At 36.4% G+C, this 27,224-nt stretch overlaps 1 protein-coding gene across 1 annotated transcript; it reads left to right on the top strand.

Moving 5' to 3' along the window:
- The first annotated feature begins 154 nt into the window (after positions 1 to 154).
- Positions 155 to 27,195, top strand: lipf (lipase, gastric). Its single transcript, XM_051914015.1, has 10 exons — positions 155 to 386; positions 1,387 to 1,501; positions 10,547 to 10,664; positions 19,913 to 20,111; positions 21,035 to 21,144; positions 21,455 to 21,591; positions 22,807 to 22,953; positions 23,044 to 23,115; positions 25,920 to 25,988; positions 26,336 to 27,195. The coding sequence occupies exons 1-10, from the start codon at positions 364 to 366 to the stop codon at positions 26,567 to 26,569; spliced, it is 1,224 nt and encodes a 407-aa protein (XP_051769975.1). The 5' UTR covers positions 155 to 363; the 3' UTR covers positions 26,570 to 27,195.
- Positions 27,196 to 27,224: the final 29 nt, after the last annotated feature.

The raw sequence follows: 27,224 nt of genomic DNA, 5'->3' as shown, positions 1-27,224 counted from the left end.
CTTAATTAGATTTAGAGTAATTTTTTAAACAATTATCGTAGTCGAGAACACTTGGCTTAACTGACCACTGTAAAGCACAATTTATTAATTTTTAGTCTCATTATCTAAAAAGAAAATTTAAAGTATCTAATGACGACGTCAGTTTGACACATTTACACAATAATGGAGGAGTACTTAAATCAAGGAGAAAGCAGCTAATACATGTATGAAGCTTCTTCAGGAAGAGGACTGATTGATTAAAGGCGTTCAAGAACAGTGATCAGGTCATGATGTCATTGTCAGCTGATGTTAAAGCATTTTCATCGCTATCAGTGTGGTTAGTTAGTTCTGACGCTCCACAACGTTTGTTTTCAGTGCGCTGCTATGGAGAGCTCAACCGAAGTTGGGTGAGTTTCTTTTCGTTATTCAATGCTTAGGACCATTTAATAAACACGGCTCATGAGATCATTAGTCTTGATCAACTTAAAATAAACATATTTATTTATGTTCTGCAAAGAATTAAGTAGAACAGTGCAGGTTGCTCAATGAGTTAGCAGTGAACGAAAATACTGTACGATGAAGTGTGTGAAGCTACTATGTAATTACAACGATTTAAACGTTTTGTTTTCACTGACTGACTTCTCATATTTGTAACACAATAAGGCCCTGTTTCACAGACATGATTTAGTTTAATTAGGACATTTAAGGACCTTTTATAAACGTGCCTTAGGAAAAAAAAAAAAAAAACATTATTGATGTGCATCTTGAGACAAAACAATGGCACTGACATATTTATGTGCAAGTTACTTTCAATTCAGACAGGTCAAACATGCATTTTAGTCTGGGACTTGGCTTAAGCCTCGTCTGTGAAACCGTGCAAAAGTTTTGTTATTTAAGAAGCATTGGCTTGGCTACTTGTCATTAAAACCACTCAGATGTGCTAACTGAACTGCTTTCACTTTGTGAAAATGCAGAATTGTAAAATTAAATTTTGCTTAAACTATAATATGCGTAATTAAAATGGGTAATTAAAATTATATTTAATAGCCTGTCTTATAGCCCATACAATATTTTTGTGGCAGAAATGTGTAAATAATAATAAAAAAAAATAATAATTCCAAATACTTTTTTGTATTTGTTTTTCAATCAAACTGTTCTTATATAATAAAGTACAGTGATGTTCAGCAATGTTTGCTTTGGCAGCTTGTATCGTCTGAACAAACTAGGATTTAGCTACATTGACTTTTTTATGTATTGTTTACCTTTTAGTCACGTGACACTTGTTGAGTAACACTAAACAATGTATTGATGGCTGCTGAAGAAAAGCATAGCTTTTTAACATTGGTTTAGATTAGTGTGTCTTGTGAGACCCTGTATGTTAATTCACTGTTTGTGAATGTTCAACAGAAAGAAGATATCATGGCTGGTCTCTTCTCTGGTATTGCTTACACTTGGTCTGGTTCAGTGCAGGCCTCCTTTTCAGGACGAGGCAGGACTGGACCCTGAAGTCAATATGAACATTGTAAGTGACCAATATAACATACATGTAATAAGACAAGCTGCAATGAGTGTTCTTCATTACTTATAAGCAAACATCATGAATATAGAAAAAATTCAGGTAAATTGGGTTACTTTTGTCCTTCATCTCAGTGACAAAAAGTGTATCCCATGAAGTTATTCAACAATATTCTGATCAACTTTATGGAAAATACTGTTTACTTTGTGAAATGCAGAGTTACTGAAGTGAATCTTTCATTAAAAAAATTTACAAAAATGTCTTTGGTGTCTTTGGCCAGTCAAACTTTCCTCCTCACCGCGCATTAGGACGATTTAGACACACGTCCTCTTCCAGGCAGATTTGTAACATTTTTAGTTGATTGCCCTGATAGTGGAAATGGGGATTTTCAATGCGTTAGCTTATAGCCATTTTCTATTTTGTGAAGCTCAACAATCTTTTGCTGCACATCAGAACTATATTCTTTGGTTTTTCTCATTGTGATGAATGATTAAGGGAATTTGGCTTTTGTGTTTACACATGTTTGTACTCCTGTGGAACAGGAAGTCATGGCTGGACAGTTTCATGCTCCTAGTCACCCTGGTTTGCTAAAAAATGAAAATATGAATGGGAATATACTTCAGAGATATTTTACTCATAAGAATTTCTAGGGGTGCCAATATTTGTGGCCAACATGTATTGGAGAAAAACATTTATTTCATATTGTGAGTTTCCCCCCACTTTCAATTGTTTTACTTCGATGAAAGGTTAGAATTTTTTGAATTTTTTGAATGAAAGATCAAAAGGATAAACAATGCAGATTTATTTTCACAGCCGCCTTTGCTCATATTTACTAAGGGTGCCAATAATTGTGGAGGGCACTGTATATACAGTCAAACCAAAATATTCAGAAATTTTTGATATTTTTGATAAATTTTTACTAGTGGGTGCAGGACACTATAGTTCTATAGTACTATTTTGCTATCCTTACTTACACTATAGTGTAAGTGAGGATAGCAAAATAAAGTAAACTGTGACATATTATACTCAAAAATTCTTCATACAGTGGACCAGTAAAATTGATAAAAATTTGGAACCAAAAATTATTCAGACACTCTGAGATCTTGTCATATTTTATTACCATTTTTTTTAAACTATAGTGAATAAACTGTATTAATGAATGAAATGTTCAAGGTGTCTGAATAAATTTTGGTTTGACATATATATATATATATATATATATATATATACACATATGATACATATGATAATTAAGGCTTTTATGGCCCATATAGTATGATGTAGTACGGAGCCCCGCACATGACATACAGACAAAATCATATATTATTCTCGTTTTAGTAAATCGTGGTTACGAATTAAGAATTCGTTCTTGTGATTTAGTCTTCTTGAATTAGTAAAACATGCTTATTGCTTATGCGTATTAGTAAGCCATGGTAATGAATTGTAAATTTGTTGGCCACAATATACTTTTTTTTTTCCCTCCATATGTCATGTGTGGGTCTCCGTAATATAGTGAGAATATGAAGCTCACACTCAAGGTGGAAAAAAGTTTAGATGTTATTTATATGGCCAAATATTTGTTGCAATATTGATAGCATGTACTATAACTCAATGAGATCTTTATAACAGTATAACAAACTTACAAAAAACACATAGAAATGTCCGTTGTCACTCTGTATCTCCCAATAATACTCCCAATAGTCTTAGTAAGATGGTATTTAAATGATTTTTCAATTTTTTTTAAAGAAGTAAACCTACACTACATAAGGACTATGGTGGCAAATTGGTCTTGTATGACAGAGTTTACTGTGTTTCTCAGCACACATCTGTTTTGCTAGCTTTAACTCAGCTGACCTTATGAATGTCATGTCATATACGCCTGTTGTAAACTTTGCACTAGATTTGTAATATTATTTCCAGTTCTCTGTTTTGACACAACCTCTAGAGAGCAGTGGATTCATTAGTTGACCATTTTTTATAACAAACTACATTTTCCACATTTATTTGTGGTTCGCCCATACATATATGTACATATATGAAATATATGCTTATATAGAGTAAAAACATATATATACATATATGCACAGATATATATGAAACCTATTAGAAATTGGAACACTTTCATATATTGACATATAAATGTATCAAATATAAATATATATGTCATGTATGTTTAATACATATGTATGTCATGTATGTCTCGTGAATGTTGCAACCCCAAAACTGAACACTGAACTGAAACCGTACTAGACCGAAGTGCTGGGATCCACACACCACGCTCCGCTCACAAAGCAAGTCACGCTGATGGAAGAACACACAGTCCGAGCAAACTCGAAACTGCACACTCGCACAAAGACAAGACAATAGGGCCTGGTTTCATAGACAGGGCTTAGATTGAGCCTGGATTAGGCCTTAGTTCATTTACTTAGGACATTTAAGTAGCTTTTTTATGTGGCTTAGAAAGTCACTATCTCACTATTATCTAGTTGCTTATTAGCATGCATATTACTAGGATATTGGCTGGTTATTAGTACTTAAAAAGCACATATTAATGCTTTATTCTGCATGACCATATTCTACATCCCTTAATCCAACCCAATAACTGAATTTAACAACTACCTTACTAACTATTAACAAGCAGTAACGAAAAGTTTATTGAGACATGAGTCATAGATAATAGTTAGTAAACAATGAGAACTGGACCCTAATCTAAAGTGTGACCAAAAACATTACTGGTGTGCATCTGGACACAAAACAATGGCACTGACATACTTTTAAGATATGTCAGTGCAAGTTGCTTTCAGTTAAAACAGCTCAAACATGCATTTTAGCCTGGGACTAGGCTTAAGCCTTGTGAAATCAGGGGTAGGAGTGTCAGAGCTCTGTTACCAAACCAAGAATAAAACCCGACCGAAGTGACGGAACCCTGACAACTTACAGTATATGTAAAATACATGTTCATATGTCTGTCTCATGAATGTTCTTTTATATTATGTATATGTACATTGCATATTATGCATAATTATACACATATCTTAATCATATGGTTTCATATATTTGTTACATATATTTTAATACAAGTTATGTATACCTACAGTGTTGCAGTGCAATGCACATGGCCAGTGACTGGACGGGGGCTAAAATTCTGCCCTGGACAAATCCGGCCCATGAGTTCCCCCGTGATTGTTTTGCTGGGCCTTAAATTGGAATAAATAAATTAATAAATGAAATAGAACAGAAACAAATAATGATAGATGTTATTGAATTTACTGTAAAATGCAGTTAACAAACTTAATATTGCTGTTTTATCACATAGAAATTCAGTAAAGCACTGATTTTGAGCTATCCACCTTATTCCTGTCACTGATGAGCCTACTGCTTTTTGAATTATGGGTGGCAGTTCTGGTTTGAGGAACTTCGATTCAAAAAGACTGAAATGAATCATTTCCAATCATAAGGTTGCCCTACAAATAAAGCTTATCTGTCAGTTACTAAATGAGCTGTCAATTTTCCTTCATGTTTTATTTTCAGACATCATGAGAATAACGTAATGCTTGGTATTTTAATGCTAAGTGACATTTATAACAAGAATATCTATGGCAAGAGCTCTTTTCAGTGCTGCATTCTTTTCCTCATGATTATTTTCTTTTTTCCCTTCTTTTTTCCCTGCTGTAATAGTATGCAACAGGACAACATATACTGCACATTTGTGGTTTGTTCTCGCGATTTAATTTACGATATATAACAATAATAATTCACTGGAATGCGCGAAGAATCTCTCGTTTTTCTCCTCAAATCCTCACGTCTCTTTCCAGGTTTGTTTTTTCAGGTAAATACAATTTATTATCTGTCAAAATGACGGAAAACACTTTGAAATAGTATCACACAACGCTGAAGTTAATGAACATTTTTGATTAAGTTACATACAGATATAATGCTACAGTGATATTTAACCCGTCCGTTATTGCAGTGGAAAGAATCGCATTTTTGGGGTTATTCATGGTCTGCTGAAAGTACCTTGTTGATGCTTTTGCACTTTTAAATGTCCTTTGAATGGTTGAAGGGTGAGTAGAATAATGTCATCTCATTGTATCCAGTTAAAAAAAAATGTATTAATGCGTTCATAGAGCGAGCCTTTCACTGATTGAAGTTACACCCATAATTCGCGCAAAGCACCATGGGGGGTAGGAATAAGGTAGATAGGATGCCGTAAAGTAAATTTGCTGCTATTAAATTGTCATCATTTACTCACTACGAAAACAACCTCTATAAAAGTTATATTCTCTAATATTTAATGTAAGTAATAATAGCCACAATTTTAATAAACATATTTCTGCCAAAACACCATATTTCTACAGTAGCTGCAAGGTAATATCTTTACAGAAAATTGTGATAGTTTAGAAAAAGAATACAAGTTAAAATGTGGACAGTGTAGACTTCAGTGTAAAATCAAGATGTGATATAAATCTCTGGTGTCCCCAGAATGTGTCTGTGAAGTTTCAGCTCAAAATACCTCACAGATCATTTATTATAGCTTGTCAAATTTGCCCCTGTTTGGGTGTGAGCAAAAACATACCGTATTTGTGTGTGTCCCTTTAAATGCAAATGAGCTGCTGCTTTCCAGAAGAGGGCAGAGCTTTAACAGCTCGCACTTCGGTTGCTCTACAACAAAGCTGGAGAATCTTACAAGCAGCCAAAATGACAATTGTCAGTAATGGTGTTCAGCCTTACAATGTTCAAACCGGAGTCGGACACTGATAGAGAGACTTGCTGTGGTTTTGATTCAACTCATCGACTAGAATGTGCCTTCATATTAATCTTTTGTGCAATTCCAGCATTGAATTGACCCCTCGTTTGTGAAGCAGTCCGGCGTAAAATGACAGCATGGCAACAACACTCTACTACAACAGCTCTTCCTCTTCTCTAAAGCAGCCCAACATGGCCTTGTCCCCTTTGTTGTGTGTTCTCAGGGGCAGGGTTTATGTAAATTTTAAAGTTAGTGATGTCACTAACACAAGAAGAAGCTCATTGTAATCCCTACCAGCCGTTTGTTGTAGTCTTTAAACAGAGAATTCTTTAAAAGAAAATATCTCCCTTAGCATTGAATTTTGAGTGTCGTAACTTTGCAAATGTTGTTTATGCTCTAACAGCAACATTAAAGTTAAAAAAAAGCACCCCTTTAAATAAACTTCATGTTATCACATTTGTAAAAGTGTATATCTTGGTTCATAAGTGTTTCATAAGTGTGTGAAAATGGGAAGTAAAACATTATTCACCAGTTAAGCATTTTTTTTCATATTTGAGATTAGACCGCTTAATGTAAAATATTTTCCCACAGACTCTCAGTGACTTGTATGCACTTTCATGTGTGGTTAGATATGAAACAAGACTTCTTGGTTTAAATAATGATATCTCATAATCATTGTTTGTTAATTTGCACAGGTCAGAAATCCATTTGCTGATAAGTCATTTGTTGGTTTTAATACAATAACTGGGTTTTATACTCTGCGTTTCACATACTTGCTTTCACAAGGAGACAGTTGAGCCTTAAAAATTTGTCACTTGGGCTACTTAAAGGAATAGTTTAACTCATAAATGAAAATTCTGGCAATTATTTTTTAATTTGAACATGATAGTAGAATTTAAATACTCTTAATGCAGTTCTTTTCAGTTTGTAGTGGCCATGTCTGTCAAGATCCATAAAGGACAAAAAGACAATTCATAATTTGTCATCTAAAGCCATACAATAGCCATACAAATATCCATTTGTGTTTCAAGGAAAACATAAAAGGGTAACACTTTACAATAAGGTTCATTAGTTAACATTAGTTAACTACATTGGTTAACGTGAACTAATAATGAAATGCACTTATAAAGCATTTATTAATCTTTGTTAAGATTACATTTACTAACACATTATTAAAATCTTGTTAACATTAGTCTGCACTATGAGGTAACATGAACAAACAATGAACAACTGTATTTTCATTAACTAACGTTAATGAAAATTAGTAAATACATTAACAAATGTATTGCTCATGGTTAGTTCATGTTAGTTAATACAGTAACTAATGTTTAACTAATGAACCTTATTGTAAAGTGTTACCCATAAAAGCATTAGGATAACATTGGGTAACATCGACTGTTGAAAATAACAATAATAATAATGTTAATGTGTCAAAAAAAATACACACTAATATCAGTGGTGTAAAGTATTTGAGTAAATGTAATTTGTTACTCTACTTAAGTAAAGGTAAAATGTGTCAAATTTGGGAGGATCTATTGACAGAAATGCAATATAATATACATAACTATGTTTTCAGTGGTGTATAAAGACCTTACATAATGAACCGTTATGTTTTAGTTACCTTAGAATGAGCCATTTCTATGTACATACACCGCGGGTCCCCTTACATGTTAAGTCGCCATTATGTGCCGGCATGTTTCTACAGCAGCCGTAAACGGACAAACACTCTACAGAGTGCGTTTAGTCACTATGTTGTTCTTCTTCTAAATCATTTGTGTTTTTAGAGGTAGCTTGCATCATCACTACGTTGAATACGCACTAAGAAGAAGTAGTAGTAGTCGCCTGGTTTATTAGAAGCAGAGACCGTTATTTGTTAGAAGTAAGAAGAAACCTCATTGCTTGACTGGCTAACATACTCTCTGCTGTATCAGACGACGACATCTTTGTCTTGTGTCGGCTAGACGGCCACTGTAGCTTCTCTATTTTGCTTCGAAAGAGAGGGGTGAGCTGCCGCTAGATGCCGCTAAAATTTACACACTGCACCTTTAAGTAACTTTTTGGCTACTTTGTAGTTTTACTGAGTTTCAAAGATATGAGCAACTTTTAGTCTCTACTTGACTACATTTTTGTATATATTTTGTATATATGTACTCTTTACTCCAACACATTTTTGATGATTAATGCAGTTAGTTACTCAGTTACATTTTTCATGGCACCTAACTTTTTCTGCAGCAGTTTATTTCTGCTACAAAAGAAGTTATATCGCCATCTACAGGGCATTGAAGGTACAATATCTTGTTTTTTTTGCCATTAAGCCCGGGATACACTGCACGATTTTAACAATCCTATAAGATCATTACGGACCCCTGCACATGACATGCAAGAAAAAAAAATTAAATTGTGCGCACGATTTACTAATTCGTTAGCTCGATTTACTAAATCGTGCGCTCGATTTACTAAATCGTGTGCACGATTTACTATTTCGTTCCCTCGATTTATAAATCATGCGCATGATTTATAAATCGAGGGAACGAAATAGTAAATCGTGCGCACGTTTTAGTAAATCGAGGGAATGAAATAGTAAATCGTGCGCACGTTTTAGTAAATCGAGGACACAAATTAGTAAATCGTGCACACGATTTAGCCTACTATTTTTTTCCTGCATGTCATGTCCGGGGCTCCATAGATCATTACAAATCACACTGTGCGACATGGATCTATTAAACTTGGGTACGACATGCATGTAGACTGTACGATGATGACTCCTATTGACTCGTAGGCTACAATGCAAGTTTCTATAGAAGAATAAAACGTCATCAGCATGCGCTATTGGTAAACAAAAAGACCATGTTGAATCACACTCTGGTAATTGTAGTTTTTATGTGTGCTGAAAAAAAAAACGGCGAAAGAAGAAGGGAAAAGAGCTTGAGGTAAGCAGTTTTAAGTTTTAGCGCCATGTCGTGTTGATTTTTATTGGCTGTTCAGTAGACGTAGGTCGTAGCAGCAAACACACTGTGCGTTGATCATGCTGAATTTCTGACAGTTCAGAAAATTGTCGTAGGCTATCTTTGGTCGCAAGACTGGGGAAACGGCCGTCTTTGAACCTCTCTCACTGTACGACATAGGACCACCGATTAAGAGACACGATCACAGAAATCGCCACGATTGTTTCATGATGGCAATCTTTCGTATGGGACAGACAAAAATCGTGCAGTGTATCCTGGGCTTTGCTCACCCAAACTTGTCAACATGGCTACTCTACTCAAATGCAACTGTAGGTAGTTGCTTAATCACAGGTGTTTTATATTTGAGATGAGGACATGATTGCAGCTGAAACCAGCACATCCAGTGCTAGTAGACTTTGACTATTTAATTATATTTAAATTTATTTTATCTATTATATTGAAGACACCTTTTTGAAGGATATTGGTTTACTTATGCCCTTTTTGAGCACTGGAGCATAACTGAGACTTGAGCATTTGTAGATGTTTAATAGGCTGTTTTGTCGACTTTGACTTATTGCAATTTTTCTTTGAGCTCAGTTATATTTGCTCTTGATTTCAAGGAAAATTACATTCTTTATTATGACTTTTTCATTCTGCAGAAGTACACTAAATATTTCTTGTTTCCAAGACTCACGAAAAGAGGACAAACACCCCATCACAGACAGAGGGTGAGAGAAAGAAGCACAACCCCCAGTGCTTACCCTCCCCTTAATGTGTGTTGAGCCAGCAGTGACTTTATCCTTAAGTGGCCTAAAGTAGAATGAGCAGACAGAAGACCCAGGGGGAGTGGGAAATTGCAGAGCCTTTAATTATGCATGGGGAGATTGCATGGCAGGCCTGGAACCAACAAGCTCACACAGTTTCTTTTGAAGTCTCTGATTATAATTTATCTCATATCTGGAGGAGGAGGAGCAGTTTGACTCCATACAGCTGAAATAATTGTGCTCTTGAAAAGACAAATGGCTAAACTAAGAATTTAAGCTGAACTGGTGTTTTCTTTTTTCATTACATTTAAAAATACTGCCACGCTGATGACATTTATTGTAGGTCTTGGCAAAGAAGAAATGTAGCTATTCTTAAAAAATACTTAGGTTTATATTTCTTCTTCAAATGGATGATATTATACTGCTTTCATCAGAACAGAACAATGCTTGTGCTATTTTGAATTGTTGTATTGTCTAAAGTTTGCTGTTCTATATAATTTCCTTTATCTTATAGGTGTGTTTCCATTGATTTCTCTATGCTGTCATGCTCCTCATGGACTTTGCCCATGTTCATCACTGTGTTTGTCTCTTGTAGAGTGAGATCATCAGACACTGGGGCTACCCAGCTGAAGAATTTGAAGTGGTCACCGAGGATGGGTACATACTGAGCGTCAACCGAATCCCACATGGGGTCAAAAACAAGGATGGACAAGGTAAAGGTTTAAGTTGGGTAGCCAGAATATTTCAATGAGCCTATTCATGCTTTTGTTTGGCCTGTGTTAGCATGAATTATTAAAGATGGGAGCTTGCTGTCTTCACTGACATGGCCATCTGAAAGAGGAATCTCTGTAAGATGATATCTGAATTCTCACCATTCACAGATTCACTGTGCAGCCATTATTCATTTCAAGTTTATTTGTATAGCGCTTTTCACAATGCATATTGTTTCAAAGCAGCTTAACAGCAAATGCTTTTTTTTAATGTTACAATTTAGGAAGTATTCTGTTATCAGCCAGAGATGAGTGTATCAAAGTAATGTCCATATGGCATTAATTTACTGCTTTAATACATGTTATATGGTTAGTTAACTTCATGTATTCAGTTAAGCTAATGCAACAAATGTGTTAGGCAGCAATTACAACTTGTGCTAGTAATGATTACAATATAAGGTATTACAATATTAGGATAATATTTGAAAGTAAATTGTCAGTGTCGCTTGAAAACTGGATCCAAAAATACACACTGAAATATATGAAATACACACTGTCACATGAACACACTGGGTGAGATGTTCACATCTGAACCTTAACATCTTAACATCCCGTGGTCTTTATAGTAACGTAGCAATTTAAAGTGGGGAAAGAAGTGGTTTCAGATGAGTCAGGCTCATATGGAGGAGGACCTCCTGTAACACGCTCATATAACGCAACCCACACATGATGTCTTCATAGGGTTTTCTTCTCATGAATATCCAGATCTCATGACCTCTCGTGATGCTGTGGGTCCTGTTTCACAAATTTAACACTTTACCAGTGTTATTTATTAAGTGATTTTTTTAAGTGTATATATATATATATATATATATATATATATATATTTATATACAGTCAAACCAAAAATTATTCAGACATTTTTGATATTTTTGATATATTTTTACTAGTGGGCGCAGGACACTATAGTTCATTTATGTAAGTGAGGATAGCAAAATAAAGTAAACTGTGACATATTATACCCAAAAATTCTTCATACAGTGGACTACCAGTAAAACTGATAAAAATTTGGAACCAAAAATTATTCAGACACTTTGACCTGACCATGTTTTGCTTAAGTGTTATCTGACATAATTGAGATTAATTTTTAAACACAGTTTAATTCTGAGATCTTGTCATATTTTATTACCATTTTTAAACTATAGTGAATAAACTGAATTAATGAATGAAATGTTCAAGGTGTCTGAATAAATTTGGTTTGACAAAAGTGAGTACACCCCTCACATTTCAGCAACCATTTTATTATATGTTCTCAAGGGACAATTCTATAGAAATGAAAATTGGATATACTTTAGAGTAGACAATGTGCAGCTTGTATAGCAGTACAGATTTACTGTCCTCTGAAAATAACTCAACATACAGCCATTATTGTCTAAATAACTGGCAACAAAAGTGAGTACACCCTAAGTGAACATGTCAAAACTGTGTTCAAAGTGTCAATATTTTGTGTGAGCCCCACTGTTATCTAGCACTGCCTTAATCCTCCTGGGCATGGAATTCACCAGAGCTGCACAGGTTGTTGCTGGGATCCTCTTCCACTCCTCCATAATGGCATCACGGAGCTGCTGGATGTTAGAAACATGGTGCTTCTCCACCTTCCGCTTGAGGATGTCCCACAGGTGCTCAGTAGGGTTCAGGTCTGGAGACATACTTGGCCACTCCATCACCTTCACCTTCAGCTTCCTCAGCAAGGCAGTTGTCATCTTGGCGATGTGTTTGGGGTCATTATCATGCTGTTCGGCCCAGTTTCTGATGGGAGGGCATCATGTTCTGCTTCAGGATGTCACAGTACATGTTGGAATCCATGTTTCCCTCAATGAAGCAGAGCTCCCCAGTCCCAGCAGCAATCATGCTGCCCCAGACCATGATGCTACCACCACCATGCTTGGTACTCCTCACCAGGGCGTCGCCACACATGCTGGACACCATCTGAGCCAAACAAGTTTATATTAGGCTGCATTTACACTGCAAGTCTTAATGCACAGATCCGATCTTTTGACCATATCCGATTTTTTGGCCAGTGTGTTTACATTCCCTTTAGACGCGGCTGGTATCCGATATCTGTGTTTACATTATTCCTGCCCCAATATGATTGTCATTGGTAGTTTTTCATGCACACAGTAGACCCTTGGGTTTTGAATGGCCGTGCTATTAAAATTATTTATATATTTCATGTCGAGTGGCCATTACCTGTCAGAATAACATCTGTCAGTGCCGTGGATGTATTGCAGCGCAAAATCTGACTGAACATATATATACCAGAAAATAAAGGTAATTTGCGTTTGATATTTTATCTACAGTTATTAGTTCTACAATTCCTTTTTTCTGAATGAATTCGAGCGAGCTAGGGAGAGAGAGCTACAGTGAAGCTTTTGGCATATAAGAAAAACAACACGGCGCTCTCTTTTAAATTAACTTTAGATTGAAATTCAGCTGCTGAATGTATGTGTTTGCGCGCAATTTCATTCTAGAAAAATAGATAACGTTAGACATATAACGTTCCCACCTCTATAATAAAGCTGCGAATTTTTATGTAAGTGCATACAAGCACGTCTGCTTCATAATACAACATTAAGCTACCTTTTAGTTAGTAAACGTGCCGCCCTCGCCTTGTGATGGCTTGGGAATCAGATATGCGTGTTTAGACGTAGGTCGCATGTCCAGAGATCGGATATGTATTGGATTTAAAACCACATTTGGAAGTGTCTCAGATCGGATGCGAAAAAATCGGATCTCGTGTGGATTTTTGTGTTTACACGTGTGCAACTAATTCCGATCTGTGTTAGATGTGAGCAAAAGATCGGATTTTTTGTGCCAGTGTAAACGCAGCCTTAGTCTCATCAGACCACAGGACATGGTTCCAGTAAGTCATGCTCTTGGACAGGTTGTCTTCAGCAAACTGTTTGTGGGCTTTCTTGTGAGCCAGCTTCAGAAGAGAGGCTTCCTTCTGGGACGACGGCCATGCAAACCGACTTCTTGCAGTGTGCGGCGTATGGACTGAGCACTGACAAGCTGACCTTCCGCTTCTGCAACCTCTAAAGCAATGCTGACAGCACTCATGCATCTGTTTTTTGAAGCCAGCTTCTGCACCTGACGCACAGCACAAGGTCTCAACTTCTTTGATTCAACTTCTTTGGCCTGTTCCAAGTGGAAACTGTCTTGGAAAACCTCTCTCTGTGACCCTGGCCACTGTGCTGTAACTCAGCACGACAAGCGAATATTCTATATTAGAAACGGTTTCCATTTCTTCGCGACGTCGCAGCTGGAACAGCAACACAAAGTATGGCAATGATAATATCAGGTACTGTTTATGTGCTTTATTTAATGTTAAAAGCGTCTAATGTGAGTTTGAATATCATTCTGCGTTCCCAGCTTTTTAGCTGTAATGAAAACAACACTGGCTAATTCACCTCAGAACTTGAAAATAAATAAATGGGCACAAGAACGTTCAAACTCAATGCGAACAAAGTGTATTCTTGGTTCAGTCACTCCGTATGTACTTTAAATAATGTTAAAATTTTGTGTAATATTTATGAATTTTACTAAGTACTTGCCCATTTCATTGTGTCCGCTGTGCTCTTGCCGAGAGAGCCCGCCCACACTCTCTTCTGATTGGCTGTGGTTTTTGATTGATTTTATCGCTTCTCATTTTCGCGTCGCGTCTAGTGTGGACAGTCAAATTGCTCGTCGCTGGAATCTTATCGCATCGCATCTGGTTAGGACACGGTGTTAGGGTGTACTCACTTTTGTTGCCAGCTATTTAGACAATAATGGCTGTATGTTAAGTTATTTTCAGAGGACAGTAAATCTATACTGATATACAAGCAGCACATTGACTACTCTAAAATATATAAGTTTAATTTCTATAGTATTGTCCCTTGAGAAGATATACTAAAATGGTTGCTGAAATGTGAGGGGTGTACTCACTTTTGTGAGATACTTGTGTGTATATATGTGTGTGTGTGCGTGTGTGTGTGTGTGTGTGTGTGTATATATATATATATATATATATATATTCATTTGCATATAGTTTAAAGCTCATTTACAGTTCATTTTTATAAACACTAATAACACTGGTAACACTTATATTTTACATTATAATGTTGTAATGCTTAAATTTACCTGTAGAATATAATACATATTATTATAATTTTGTTTTTTTGGTTGTTGTTGTTATATATTACATTATTTTTAGTTTTTTATTAGGGGTTTAAGCACGTAGTGCTGAAATCCTATTGTAATTGTAAGGATTTTTATTATTTTTCTTATGCCTTAAAACTGATCGGGCAGCCCAAACCGTAAGGCCGAGAGACTTGAAACTTTGTCAGATGGTAGTAGTCTTGCTCACTACTCAGATACCCGGACTCGTCCAAATCGGCCAATAGGTGGCGCTACAGCGATCAAAAATGCAGAATCGCCAATAACTCCTAGACCGTTTGTCCTAGAGTCAAGTGTCTTATATCATTGGAATCCTTGGCTCAAGACAGACAAAATGATTATCTCCATTTTCATTTACGTCCAGGAAAAATTTTCCGCCATTTTGAATTTTGTCCAAAACCGTTAGTCCGATTGACTTGAAATTTGGTATGCAGTGTTTTGGTCTAAGGGGACATGATAGTCTATGAGGACATTGGTGTATCTCAAAAAACATGGCCGCCATCGGCCGATGAAGTTTGAGCACCTATTAGACAAGGTTAATGGAGGCCGATCGGAACGAAACTCGGTGGGCATATTCAACTCATGGACCTAGAGGTCTGTAACAATTTTGAAAGAAATCGGCCACTAGTTGGCGCTAACGAGTTTTTACCCTCAGTACTTACATGGTGTTTAACAGATCCACATAATATGCATATCATTGGATATAGATCTCCACATTCTGAACAACTTTCCTACAGCGTAGGAAACACGGAACCTAAGTTGATTAACTAAACGTAAGAACCCAAATGTCAAAATTCTAATAGGAAGTGGCAAAAAAATCCAATCAAAGATGTTCTTGGGTCATTTTTTATGCTCTTATATATATATATATAACTATCTATAACTTCAAAACAAAATGAGATATTTTCACCAAAATTAACACGCATATGTATGGGCAGACTCTGAGGACACCCAAAAAAAAAGTGATGCAGACCGGGCAATAGGTGGCGCTATAACTGTCAAAAAATCTTTAAAAAACATATTTTTCCTTACTAAATTGCCTCTGTTGGCTGTAAATGGTCTTTTCCATCTATGATCTAAGTGTTTATATGCTTGCTAAATAAAATATCATACATTTTTTATGTGCTTAAAGTCCTTAAATGCTTGAACCCCGGTAAATGCTGCTTGCAGCTTTAATTTAATTTAATTTTTTTATTATGTTAACTTATATCACATTTTTTTTGGTCTTAACATGACAATAATGTTCAGCTTATCTTTATCAGCAAGTATTGTAAGTATTATAATAGGTGCATCACTAGAATAAATCAGTGCCAGGTATGATGTCATCAGCTGTAAAACAAAGGAATCTCTGTGAAGATACAGCAGGCTGAAATCAGTTCAGTTCGGATCACTGTTATTGTGGTGTTAATGTTCTATTCGCTATTCAATAGTTCTTCTGGAATCAGTATTCAGTTTGATATTTCATTAATGAGCAGAGAGATCTCTAAAGCTCATGCTCTCACTAATCTCGCCAGGGATGCCACTGGAGCGTAAAACCAATTCAACAGCCATACATCAGCTTCCACTCTCCCTCGCTGTGCTAACACAATGTCTCATGTTATTCTAAATGAGAATACATTTCCCCGACACAAATCCCTCTGCTGGAGGATTTGAGGGCCTTTGAGAAACTTTGGCCTTGTGCATCTTTGCTTTTCACTCATTGTATTAGATTAAGGGTGTTGTTGGCTATGTTCTCGTGTTTGACCTTCAGAATAAAACTGGCTTATGCAAATGAATGTATGGAAATGCGTTCGGTACGTTTATAACCATACTTAATCAGGAAGCCTGGGAATTATGAAGACCAAGACAAACCCTGTGTGCCGTTTTTGTTTTATGGTGATCTTAAGGCTGTGTGTGTTTGTGTGCGCTGGTAAATGTTAATAATGAATTCTGATATGTGATAAATAAGTAAAGAACCATCAAGCTGTTTGTTTCAGTGGATGACTAGTGCTGAGTGCTGTGATGTTGGGTGTGATAAGCACAGAAGTTCTGAGGTGGCACACGGGAGATACAACTCATTTCCTGCTGTCCCAATTCTCCATGTCACACGGGACACTAGCGACTCTAAAGAAGAACACCAGGGAATGACAATATTTTTTTAGCCCCAAGTGAGGTTTCACAAAGACAGTCTTACCTGAGAAAGTGCACACTAATTTTTTCTCTGGATCTATTAATCAGTTACATTAAAAATACAATTCATGCACACAATGACTTCTGTGATAGTAATATTTTTAATTTCTGGTATTATTAATTTTCGGGTATTTTGTTTTTTTTTAAAAAACCTACTTTTGCGAACTAGTCCTAGGTTTTTGACCCGATCGGAACCAAACCAGTGCAGAAATGTTCTCTGGAGTCTGAATATCAATAATTATCGAAATTTTGGTTCACGGTCGCTAAGGGGCGCCAAAACGTACGATGTGGGCGGAGCCAATTCTACTAAAATGGCTATAACTCGAGTAAGAAATTAGATATTTGCACCAAACTCAGTTCACATGTGTAGGGGCTCAATCTTTGGTCACGATAAAAAAATCGCGTCGATTGGACACTAGGTGGCACTATAACTTGAAAAAAACATGAAAACAGCTGTAACTACGCAACCGTTAGTCCGATCGACTTAAAATTTGGCATGTAGTGTCTTGGTCCAAGGGGGCATGATAGTCTATGAGGACATAGACTATCATCAGTGGCCGCAATGCGGCCAATGAAGTTTGAGCACCTATTAGACAAGGTTAACGGAGGCCGATCGGAACGAAACTCGGTGGGCATGATCGACTCATGGGCCTAGAGGTCTGTAAGAATTTTGAAAGAAATCGGCCACTAGTTGGCGCTAACGAGATTTTACGCCTCTGTAATCACATGGTGTTTCACAGATCCACACAATATGCATATCATTTGATAGATCTCCTCATGCTGAACAACTTTGCCTCAAGGATCAATGCTGTTAATTAAATCGTTCATTAATTATTTGCAAATATTTGAAAAACGTACTTTTGTGAACTGGTCCTAGGTTTTTCGCCCGATCGGAACCAAACCAGTGCTGGACAATTCTCTGGACTCTCTAGATCAATAATTAATAAAAAAAGTTGAACTTTTCCCTTTGGGATGCTATAACAGGGTCATTTACATAATGAGTGTGGCCAAATATACTCAAAAGCCTATAAATCATTAATGAAAACTCAGAACTTCACGAAATTAAGTGAGCACATGCAACGTATGACTCTAAAGAAGCATGCCAACTTTTTTGGAGATCAGACCATAGGTGGCGCTATAACTGTTAAAAAACTTTCAAAAACATTTTTTTTAATGGTTTTAGCTGAAAATGTACATAACTCTGGGTGTGGTCGACTTATTTTCATGCAAGTCACGTCCTTAGACTCCTGAAACCTTGTCGAGTCCATCGATACCAGACATGCCAGGTTTCAGCTTATGGTTTATGCAACGTTGTGATTTAGCGCTTAAAAAACTTTTGCGAGTATCTTCGAAACCGTTAATCTGATCGAGACGAAACCACTATAGGAAACAAAGAAACCTAAGTTGGTTTACTAAATGTTAAAGCCCAAATGTCAAAATTTTGATAGGAAGTGGCAAAAAAATCCAATCAAAGTCTCTCATGGGTCATTTCTTATGCTCTCATATATATAAGTGTCTATAACTTCAAAACGAAATGAGATATTTTCACCAAAATGAACACGCATATGTATGGGCACACTCTGAGGACACCCAAAAAAAGTCGGGAAGATAGCGCAATAGGTGGCGCTATAACTGTCAAAAAACCTTTAAAACCATATTTTTTCTATAGTAAATTGCCTGACACTGTCATTTTGTGCCACCAGATGGCAGCAGAAGGCCACTAATATAGTTCAAGGTTTCAAGGTTTTGTTATTTAAAATCCCTTTAAACTATATAAATCCTTATAATAACATTACAGATCACATTTTGTCAAGGTTTACCACTTCATTTGTTCATTTCTTTGTGTTTGTTTTAGCATATATTATAGCTGTTCCTCTATGATTTAAGTGGTTACATGCTTGCTAAATAGAACAATTCATTTTTACGCATTTGTGCTTAAAGAGCCTTAAATGCTTGAACCCTGATAAATGCTGCTCGCAGCTTTAATATTTTATAATTATTTCTTAGAGAGAAAAAAATATTTTAACAAAACTGCCTCACTGAAAATAGTTGAACAACTTTTGTCTGCCAAATCAAATCATGTGGTTCCACCAACAATTAGAAATATACAGGGGGGAAAAAAATCATAAAACAGGAAATATCATAAAGAGGACCTCATGACTGTTTCAATAAGTTTATCAGACAATTTAACTATTTTTATGACAAGGCAAGGCTAGATTAGTTTGTAAAATTTTATGCATTAATAATGAATGATATTTGTAAAAAATAATTAAAAAGTAGAATAATGATATGTGTACACTCATTTATTTAAATTGTCAGGAAAATATGTAATTATTTTTTACTTGAGTCATTGAAATTAAACTTTTCTTCAAAATTGTATTAAAACTATGTGAAACAACATTAAAAGATTAATATATGAGGTTTAAAGCGCTGATTTCCTTCCTTTGAACTTCATTTCCCATAAACCTTATCGTGACTCATTGTGCAATAGCTCATCTGGGATTATTCTGCAGTTATGTAAAATGTTAAGTCTCCGCACTATTGCTCAAGACTTGCACTGTGAGTTGCAGGGTTTAAGGGGGTAGAAGGAATGACTGGTATGAAGTCAAACAATGCTATCAGCCCAAGGTCTGTTTGTGCTACTAAGAGGACCAGCTCACTTCCTGTTTCTGACAGATATTCACGATAAAGGTCCCAAAAAAAAGAAAGGATGGCATTATCAGTATACAGCTAATGCACATACTCCCTCTGCTGGCTAAATGTGTAATCTCTAAATAATATGTGTATGTGTATATTTGATTATATTCACATCCACTGAAAGGTTTTGTGACCTATTTTGGACTCTCGATTCATGTTTATGACAGAAGCCAAGCCAGTGGTGTTCCTCCAACATGGTCTCCTCGCTGCTGGAAGTAACTGGGTTACAAACCTGCCCAACAACAGCCTGGGTTTCCTCCTAGCCGATGCTGGATTTGACGTGTGGATAGGCAACAGTCGTGGGAACACCTGGTCCAGAAAACATGTCAGCCTTGACCCTAAACAGAAAGAATACTGGGAGTTCAGGTACAAGAGTAACATTTTTATGAAAGTGGTGTGTAATATTCTACATGTTTACTCGATTCACACTTCCCCAACGAATTACATATTTAAGACATTTTAAATAAACATTTGAAAATTCACTTTCATTGTTCAAATGTTCAGAAGTCAAACTGTAACCATGTCATGATAATATTTCTAGATTGAATTGTAATTGGTCATATTTCACACATACACTACTATTCAAAAGTTTGAGGTCAGTAAGATTTTTTAATGTTTTTGAAAGAAGTCTCATATGCTCATCAAAGCTTTATTTGATCAAAAATACTATAAAAACATTAATATTCTGAAATATTATTACAATTTAAATTTTATATATTTTTAATATATTAAGCTGAATTTTCTGCAGCCATTGCTCCAGTCTTCAGTGTCACATGATCCTTTGTAAATTCTTACAATATTCTGAGTTCAAGAATCAAGAATCATTTCTTATTATCATCATTGTTGAAAACCGTTGTGCTGCTTAATATTTTTGTGGAAAGTACCATAATACTTTTCTTTAGGATTCTTTGATGAATAGAAAGGTCAAAAGAACAGCATTTATTTGAAATCTTTTGTAACATTATACATTCTTTATTGTCGCTTTTGAACAGTAGTGTATATTTGCATATTTTTGCAAATTCTTATTTAAGCGTTTATTACCTCTTTTAAACTCTTGATTCTTTTGTACAAAGCCTGAAATCTGGTCTTACCTCAAATTGGAACATTATTTTTTTTCTTGCCTCGCAACCTTTGGTATTTCCTTTAGGAAATGCAAATCTAGTTCTTATTTTGGGAATTCTCAGTTGGATTAATAATGTATCATTCAGAATCCCAAACTCAAAATATCTTTTTCTCTCTGTGTTGTTTATTTGTGTGTGTGTGTGTGTGTGTGTGTGTGTGTGAGGCAGTCATGATGAATTGGCTAAGAAGGATCTTCCTGCAGTGATAAACTTCATTACAAAAGCCACTGGCCAGGAGCAAATCTTTTATGTGGGCCATTCCCAGGGAACCACTATAGGTATCACCTATTCTCTAAGCATTCCAGAGTGATCCATTATTTTGAAATGTGGAAATGTGACGCAGGGTTGCTATTCATCAAATCACTGGTCTACAAAATAAGATGTGCTGTGCAATTATGTATCCTCTTGCAATGACAGTAAGCAAATGCTGAATGTGTTATCAAGTGGAAACATCTCACAGGTCACAGCTGCTACAGTGCTTCACACTTTTTGCTATGCATGATGTGATTCCATGCCTTTTATATTTTATTTATTTCTTCTTTCACTGTTGCTGAATAATTTCCTTTTCTTGACTCTCTTGCTTCTCAGCATTCATGGCTTTCTCTACGATGCCGGAGCTGGCAAGCAAAATCAAGATGTTCTTTGCCCTGGCTCCTGTCGCCACAGTGGCGTTGACTAAAAGCCCCATGACCAAATTGTCTGTTATTCCAGAGTTTCTCATTTGGGTGAGCAGTTTATTTAAAACACTATATTGTAGCTCTGTAGCAAACAACCCTATTGCCAGCTTAGGTGGCTGCCTTCTAAGGCAGCCTTATAACTGCCATGAAGCCTCATAAGTCACTGATTTGGAACGCCCTACATAGGTAGCAATATCCTCAAATGAAATCAATAAAATTATGTTAAAATTTTTCCTAAGCTCACAGCATGATACAATACAGAAATAAACTAAAAATGCATGGCACACACAAATATTAGATAAAATGGTGCATTTTTTGAATTATTGATAATTTTCAGTATTATATGAATTATAAGTTTGTTTATAATCAACATTTCTTCTTTTTTTCCCTTTTTTTCCGTATTTGATGCCTTAAATGCAGCTCACTAGGTTTGGAGAGCATATAACTCATGTTTTTAGTATTTTTATAGATTCAAAAATTTAATTGTATGTAAAATAAATATTAAGTATTTGTTTCAGATTTTTCTTGTTCCTGATAATGAAATAAATGTAAAATTACAGAAATCAGTAGTCATTCAAAGTGTTTTCCTTACAATTAAGGACCTTAAAGGGTTAGTTCACCCAAAAATGAAAATAATGTAATTTATTACTCACCCTCATGTCGTTCCACACCCGTAAGGCTTTCATTCATCTTCGGAACACAAATTAAGATATTTTTGATTAAATCCGATGGCTCAGTGAGGCCTGCATTCACAGCAATGACATTTCCTCTCTCAAGATCCATAAAGGTACTAAAAACATATTTAAAACAGTTCATGCAAGTTCAGAAGTTCTACCTTAATATTATAAAGCGACAAGAATATTTTTGTGCGCCAAAATAACGACTTTTCAACAATATAGTGATGGGCCGATTTCAAAACACTGCTTCGGAGCTTTGCGAATCGAATTTGTGTTCCGAAGATGAATGAAGGCCTTACGGGTGTAGAACGACATGAGGGTGAGTAATAAATTACATTATTTTCATTTTTGGGTGAACTAACCCTTTAAGGGTTAAAGTGAGTATGCCTATTTTTTGTTTAGCAATAGTATTTGTACAGACAAAAAAAGTCATTTAAACCCTTTTTACTTGATCTCCTTTATAGTTAAACATATACAAAGGAAATGCTGGAATCAACTCATAAGGCAAATACAGGCATGATGATAATTTATCAGCTCATATCAGCATATTCATTTTGTGTATGTTTTGATTTTTTTACATTTGCAGGATCTCTTCGGAAGAAAAGACTTCCTGCCTCAGAATGACTTGATTAAGTTTTTTGCCACTGAATTCTGCAGCAAAAAGCCTTTGAGTGTGCTGTGTGGAAACATCTTCTTTCTCCTCTGTGGTTTTGATGAAAAGAACCTGAACATGGTATAACGCTCTTAAGCATTAATTGAATTATGCTCTTTTATCTCTGTGGATTTTGGAATGTTCCTTAATGTGTTTGTCTTTATCTTTCAGACCAGAACACCTGTGTACACGACACACTGCCCAGCAGGAACCTCAGTCCAGAACATGGTTCATTGGGCTCAGGTAAAAAAATACAACAACTCTGTGACATGTTCATGTGACTTAATAAATATCCCTTTCCATCTGCAATACATTTTAATACATCCCCACATTATTTCCTCAAAATGAGTGAAAATACAAACACCAGAGGTTGTGACAGTTCCTTCATCAGTCTCAGTGTACAATATTAGTGTGTAATAGTGTAATAGAGTAGAGAGGCATTGAGGTGTCACAATAGTTGCTTTTGGATAAGTCCCATTTGACATTTTTCTTGACCTGCTGGATCACATTGCCCCGCATGTGTTCTCAGATGCAATCATATATTCTTTTTTTTTTTTTTTTGCTTTTTATTTCCTCTAAGTTAATACTATTTTTATATTTACTCTTTTTTAGCTCTGGAAATTCCAAAAAAAATCCAGATTTCTGAACAATAAAATATATCCAATAATCTATTTCGAATAATAGGCATAGAATAATAATAGAATAAGATATTTATGTCCCATTTGGGTTGACTCATTATTTGCTGTTTGGGAAGCTTTAAGTGGATAGATAGGACTCCAGCATGAACACATCAATGCCTTTCTAAATGTTGCAAAAGTCTGAGTGATAAAAACTGGATAAAAGTGTCTGCTGTATGCTTAAATGTAATGTAAATGATTCCAATGAGATAGGAGATAGTAGTTATCTATTTATTCAACTCTTGGTGAATCTATAGCCATCTCTTGCCATATGCAATTTTCTTGGCAATGATTTTTCTGGGGTAGTTTGCCAGGTCTTTTCCCCAACCCTCCGCATTACATGGCTTGGGACTCACACACAAACACACACCTACGGACAATCTCCAATTCACCTACAGTGGGTACGGAAAGTATTCAGACTCCCTTAAATTTTTCACTCTTTGTTATATTGCAGCCATTTGCTAAAATCATTTAAGTTCTTTTTTTTTCCTCATTAATGTACACACAGCACCCCATATTGACAGAAAAACACAGAATTGTTGACATTTTTGCAGATTTATTAAAAAAGAAAAACTGAAATATCACATGGTCCTAAGTGTTCAGACCCTTTGCTCAGTATTTAGTAGAAGCACCCTTTTGATCTAATACAGCCATGAGTCTTTTTGGGAAAGATGCAACAAGTTTTTCACACCTGGATTTGGGGATCCTCTGCCATTCCTCCTTGCAGATCCTCTCCAGTTCTGTCAGGTTGGATGGTAAACGTTGGTGGACAGCCATATTTGAGTCTCTCCAGAGATGCTCAATTGGGTTTAAGTCAGGGCTCTGGCTGGGCCATTCAAGAACAGTCACGAAGTTGTTGTGAAGCCACTCCTTCGTTATTTTAGCTGTGTGCTTAGGGTCATTGTCTTGTTGGAAGGTAAACCTTCGGCCCAGTCTGAGGTCCTGGGCACTCTGGAGAAGGTTTTTTGTCCAGGATATCCCTGTACTTGGCCGCATTCATCTTTCCCTCAATTGCAACCAGTCGTCCTGTCCCTGCAGCTGAAAAACACCCCCACAGCATGATGCTGCCACCACCATGCTTCACTGTTGGGACTGTATTGGACAGGTGATGAGCAGTGCCTGGTTTTCTCCACACATACCGCTTAGAATTAAGGCCAAAAAGTTCTATCTTGGTCTCATCAGACCAGAGAATCTTATTTCTCACCATCTTAGCAAACTCCATACGGGCTTTCATGTGTCTTGCACTGAGGAGAGGCTTCCGTTTGGCCACTCTGCCATAAAGCCCCGACTGGTGGAGGGCTGCAGTGATGGTTGACTTTCTACAACTTTCTCCCATCTCCCGACTGCATCTCTGGAGCTCAGCCACAGTGATCTTTGGGTTCTTCTTTACCTCTCTCACCAAGGCTCTTCTCCCCCGATAGCTCAGTTTGGCCAGACGGCCAGCTCTAGGAAGGGTTCTGGTCGTCCCAAACGTCTTCCATTTAAGGATTATGGAGGCCACTGTGCTCTTAGGAACCTTAAGTGCAGCAGAAATTTTTTTGTAACCATGGCCAGATCTGTGCCTTGCCACAATTCTGTCTCTGAGCTCTTCAGGCAGTTCCTTTGACCTCATGATTCTCATTTGCTCTGACATGCACTGTGAGCTGTAAGGTCTTATATAGACAGGTGTGTGGCTTTCCTAATCAAGTCCAATCAGTATAATCAAACACAGCTGGACTCAAATGAAGGTGTAGAACTATCTCAAGGATGATCAGAAGAAATGGACAGCACCTGAGTTAAATATATGAGTGTCACAGCAAAGGGTCTGAATACTTAGGACCATGTGATATTTCAGTTTTTCTTTTTTAATAAATCTGCAAAAATGTCAACAATTCTGTGTTTTTCTGTCAATATGGGGTGCTGTGTGTACATTAATGAGGAAAAAAACATTAACTTAAATGATTTTAGCAAATGGCTGCAATATAACAAAGAGTGAAAAATTTAAGGGGGTCTGAATACTTTCCGTACCCACTGTATACTGCATGTTTTTGGCTTGTAGGAGAAACCACAACCCACACAGACACAGGGAGAACATGCAAACTCTGATTCATAGTAGCCATTACTTAAGATAATAAAGATGCATACAAACCTTTCTCTGTATGTTTTAGGGCTGGTTCACACTGCCCCACTAAACACCCACATCTTATAAAATGTAAAGATGTCTGTTGGATTTATAACAACGGTCATGTTCACACTAACCTAAAGAAAAAAAAACACTGAAATTTGGTGTTGTGAATTTGTGATAATGAAGACACTCTCAGACATATGTACCTTCAACTTCCTTTGTAGTTTAACCTGATTTTTAATACATTTCTTGTGTTCTTTGTACAGGCTGTGAAATCCAGTAAGCTTATGGCATATGATTATGGAAAAGCTGGAAATATGGCACATTATAATCAGGTAATAGTAAAGACTCAAGTATTTCTCCCCTTAAAGGGACAGTCCACCCAAAAATGAAAATTATTAATTACCCTCATGTTTTTACATTTCTTTCTTCTGTTGAACACACACACACAAAAGACTTTATGAAGAATGTTGGTAACTAAACAGTTTTGGATTTGTAACCAAAACTTATTTGGGTAATACATTTAGGACACCTATTCAGAGCATTTTGAAAATACTTTAGACTCTTATGAGGGCAACTGTGTCTCGTTTTCTCTGTCACTCAGAGGACTAGAGTACTAAGTCAGTAGTAAAACTGACCAGTGTCTTAAGTGTAAAGGTTTCTTCCTGCTTCTCCCCCCTAGTCAACCCCTCCTCTGTACAATGTGAAGGACATGACTGTACCTACAGCTTTGTGGTCTGGTGGACAGGACACTCTGGCAGATCCTCAGGATGTGGCTCTACTGCTCACACAGATACCTAAATTGAAATACCACCGCAACATCGAGCACTGGGAACACCTGGATTTCATCTGGGGCTTGGACGCCCCACAAGAGATGTACAGCAAAATGATCGAAATTATGAGGGAGTATGTATGAAGAGACATTTTGATTGAGCAGCATGTTTTATCAGCAATTTGTTTTTACCATGCTTTGAGCTTAAAGCAATAGTTCACATCAGTAAGCAAACAATTGATGCGACCCCATTGACTTCCATAGTATTTTTTTCCATACTATGAAAGTCAATGGGGTCCACCAACTGTTTGCTTACCATAGTTCTTCAAGATACCTTCTTTTGTGTTCAGCAGAAGAAAGAAATTCATACAGGTTTCAAACAACTTGAGGGTGAATAAATGATGGCAGAATTTATTTTTGGGTGAACTATCCCTTTAAGCTAATGCTTTTCTACCTCTGTTTATTCATGCTTTAAGCAGATGAACCATTTGTTTGAGGTGCTGGCAACCCAACCTGCAATCACCAATGTATATTTGAAATTACAAACTGATTAATGCCTTCAGCATCACCTAAAGATTGAGTTTTACACTCATAATCAGGTGTTGCCTTTTAATGTATTTTAAAGGACATGCACTTGTTTAATGTGTTTTTCACTTTTTGCTTTTACTAACCACTACAACTTACCATACTGTAGCATTTCATGACCTGTCTTATGCAATGGACTTTGTAAATCATGACTTGAAACCCAATAAACATACACTGATGCAGAAGATGTGTGTATGCAGAAAAAAAAAAAAAA

The sequence above is a fragment of the Ctenopharyngodon idella genome, chromosome 12 (genome assembly GCF_019924925.1).
Source record: "Ctenopharyngodon idella isolate HZGC_01 chromosome 12, HZGC01, whole genome shotgun sequence".
In the NCBI taxonomy this organism is placed as follows: Eukaryota; Metazoa; Chordata; class Actinopteri; order Cypriniformes; family Xenocyprididae; genus Ctenopharyngodon; species Ctenopharyngodon idella.
The sequence above is the reverse complement of the archived record's forward strand: the minus strand, read 5'-3'. Positions and strand labels throughout refer to the sequence as shown.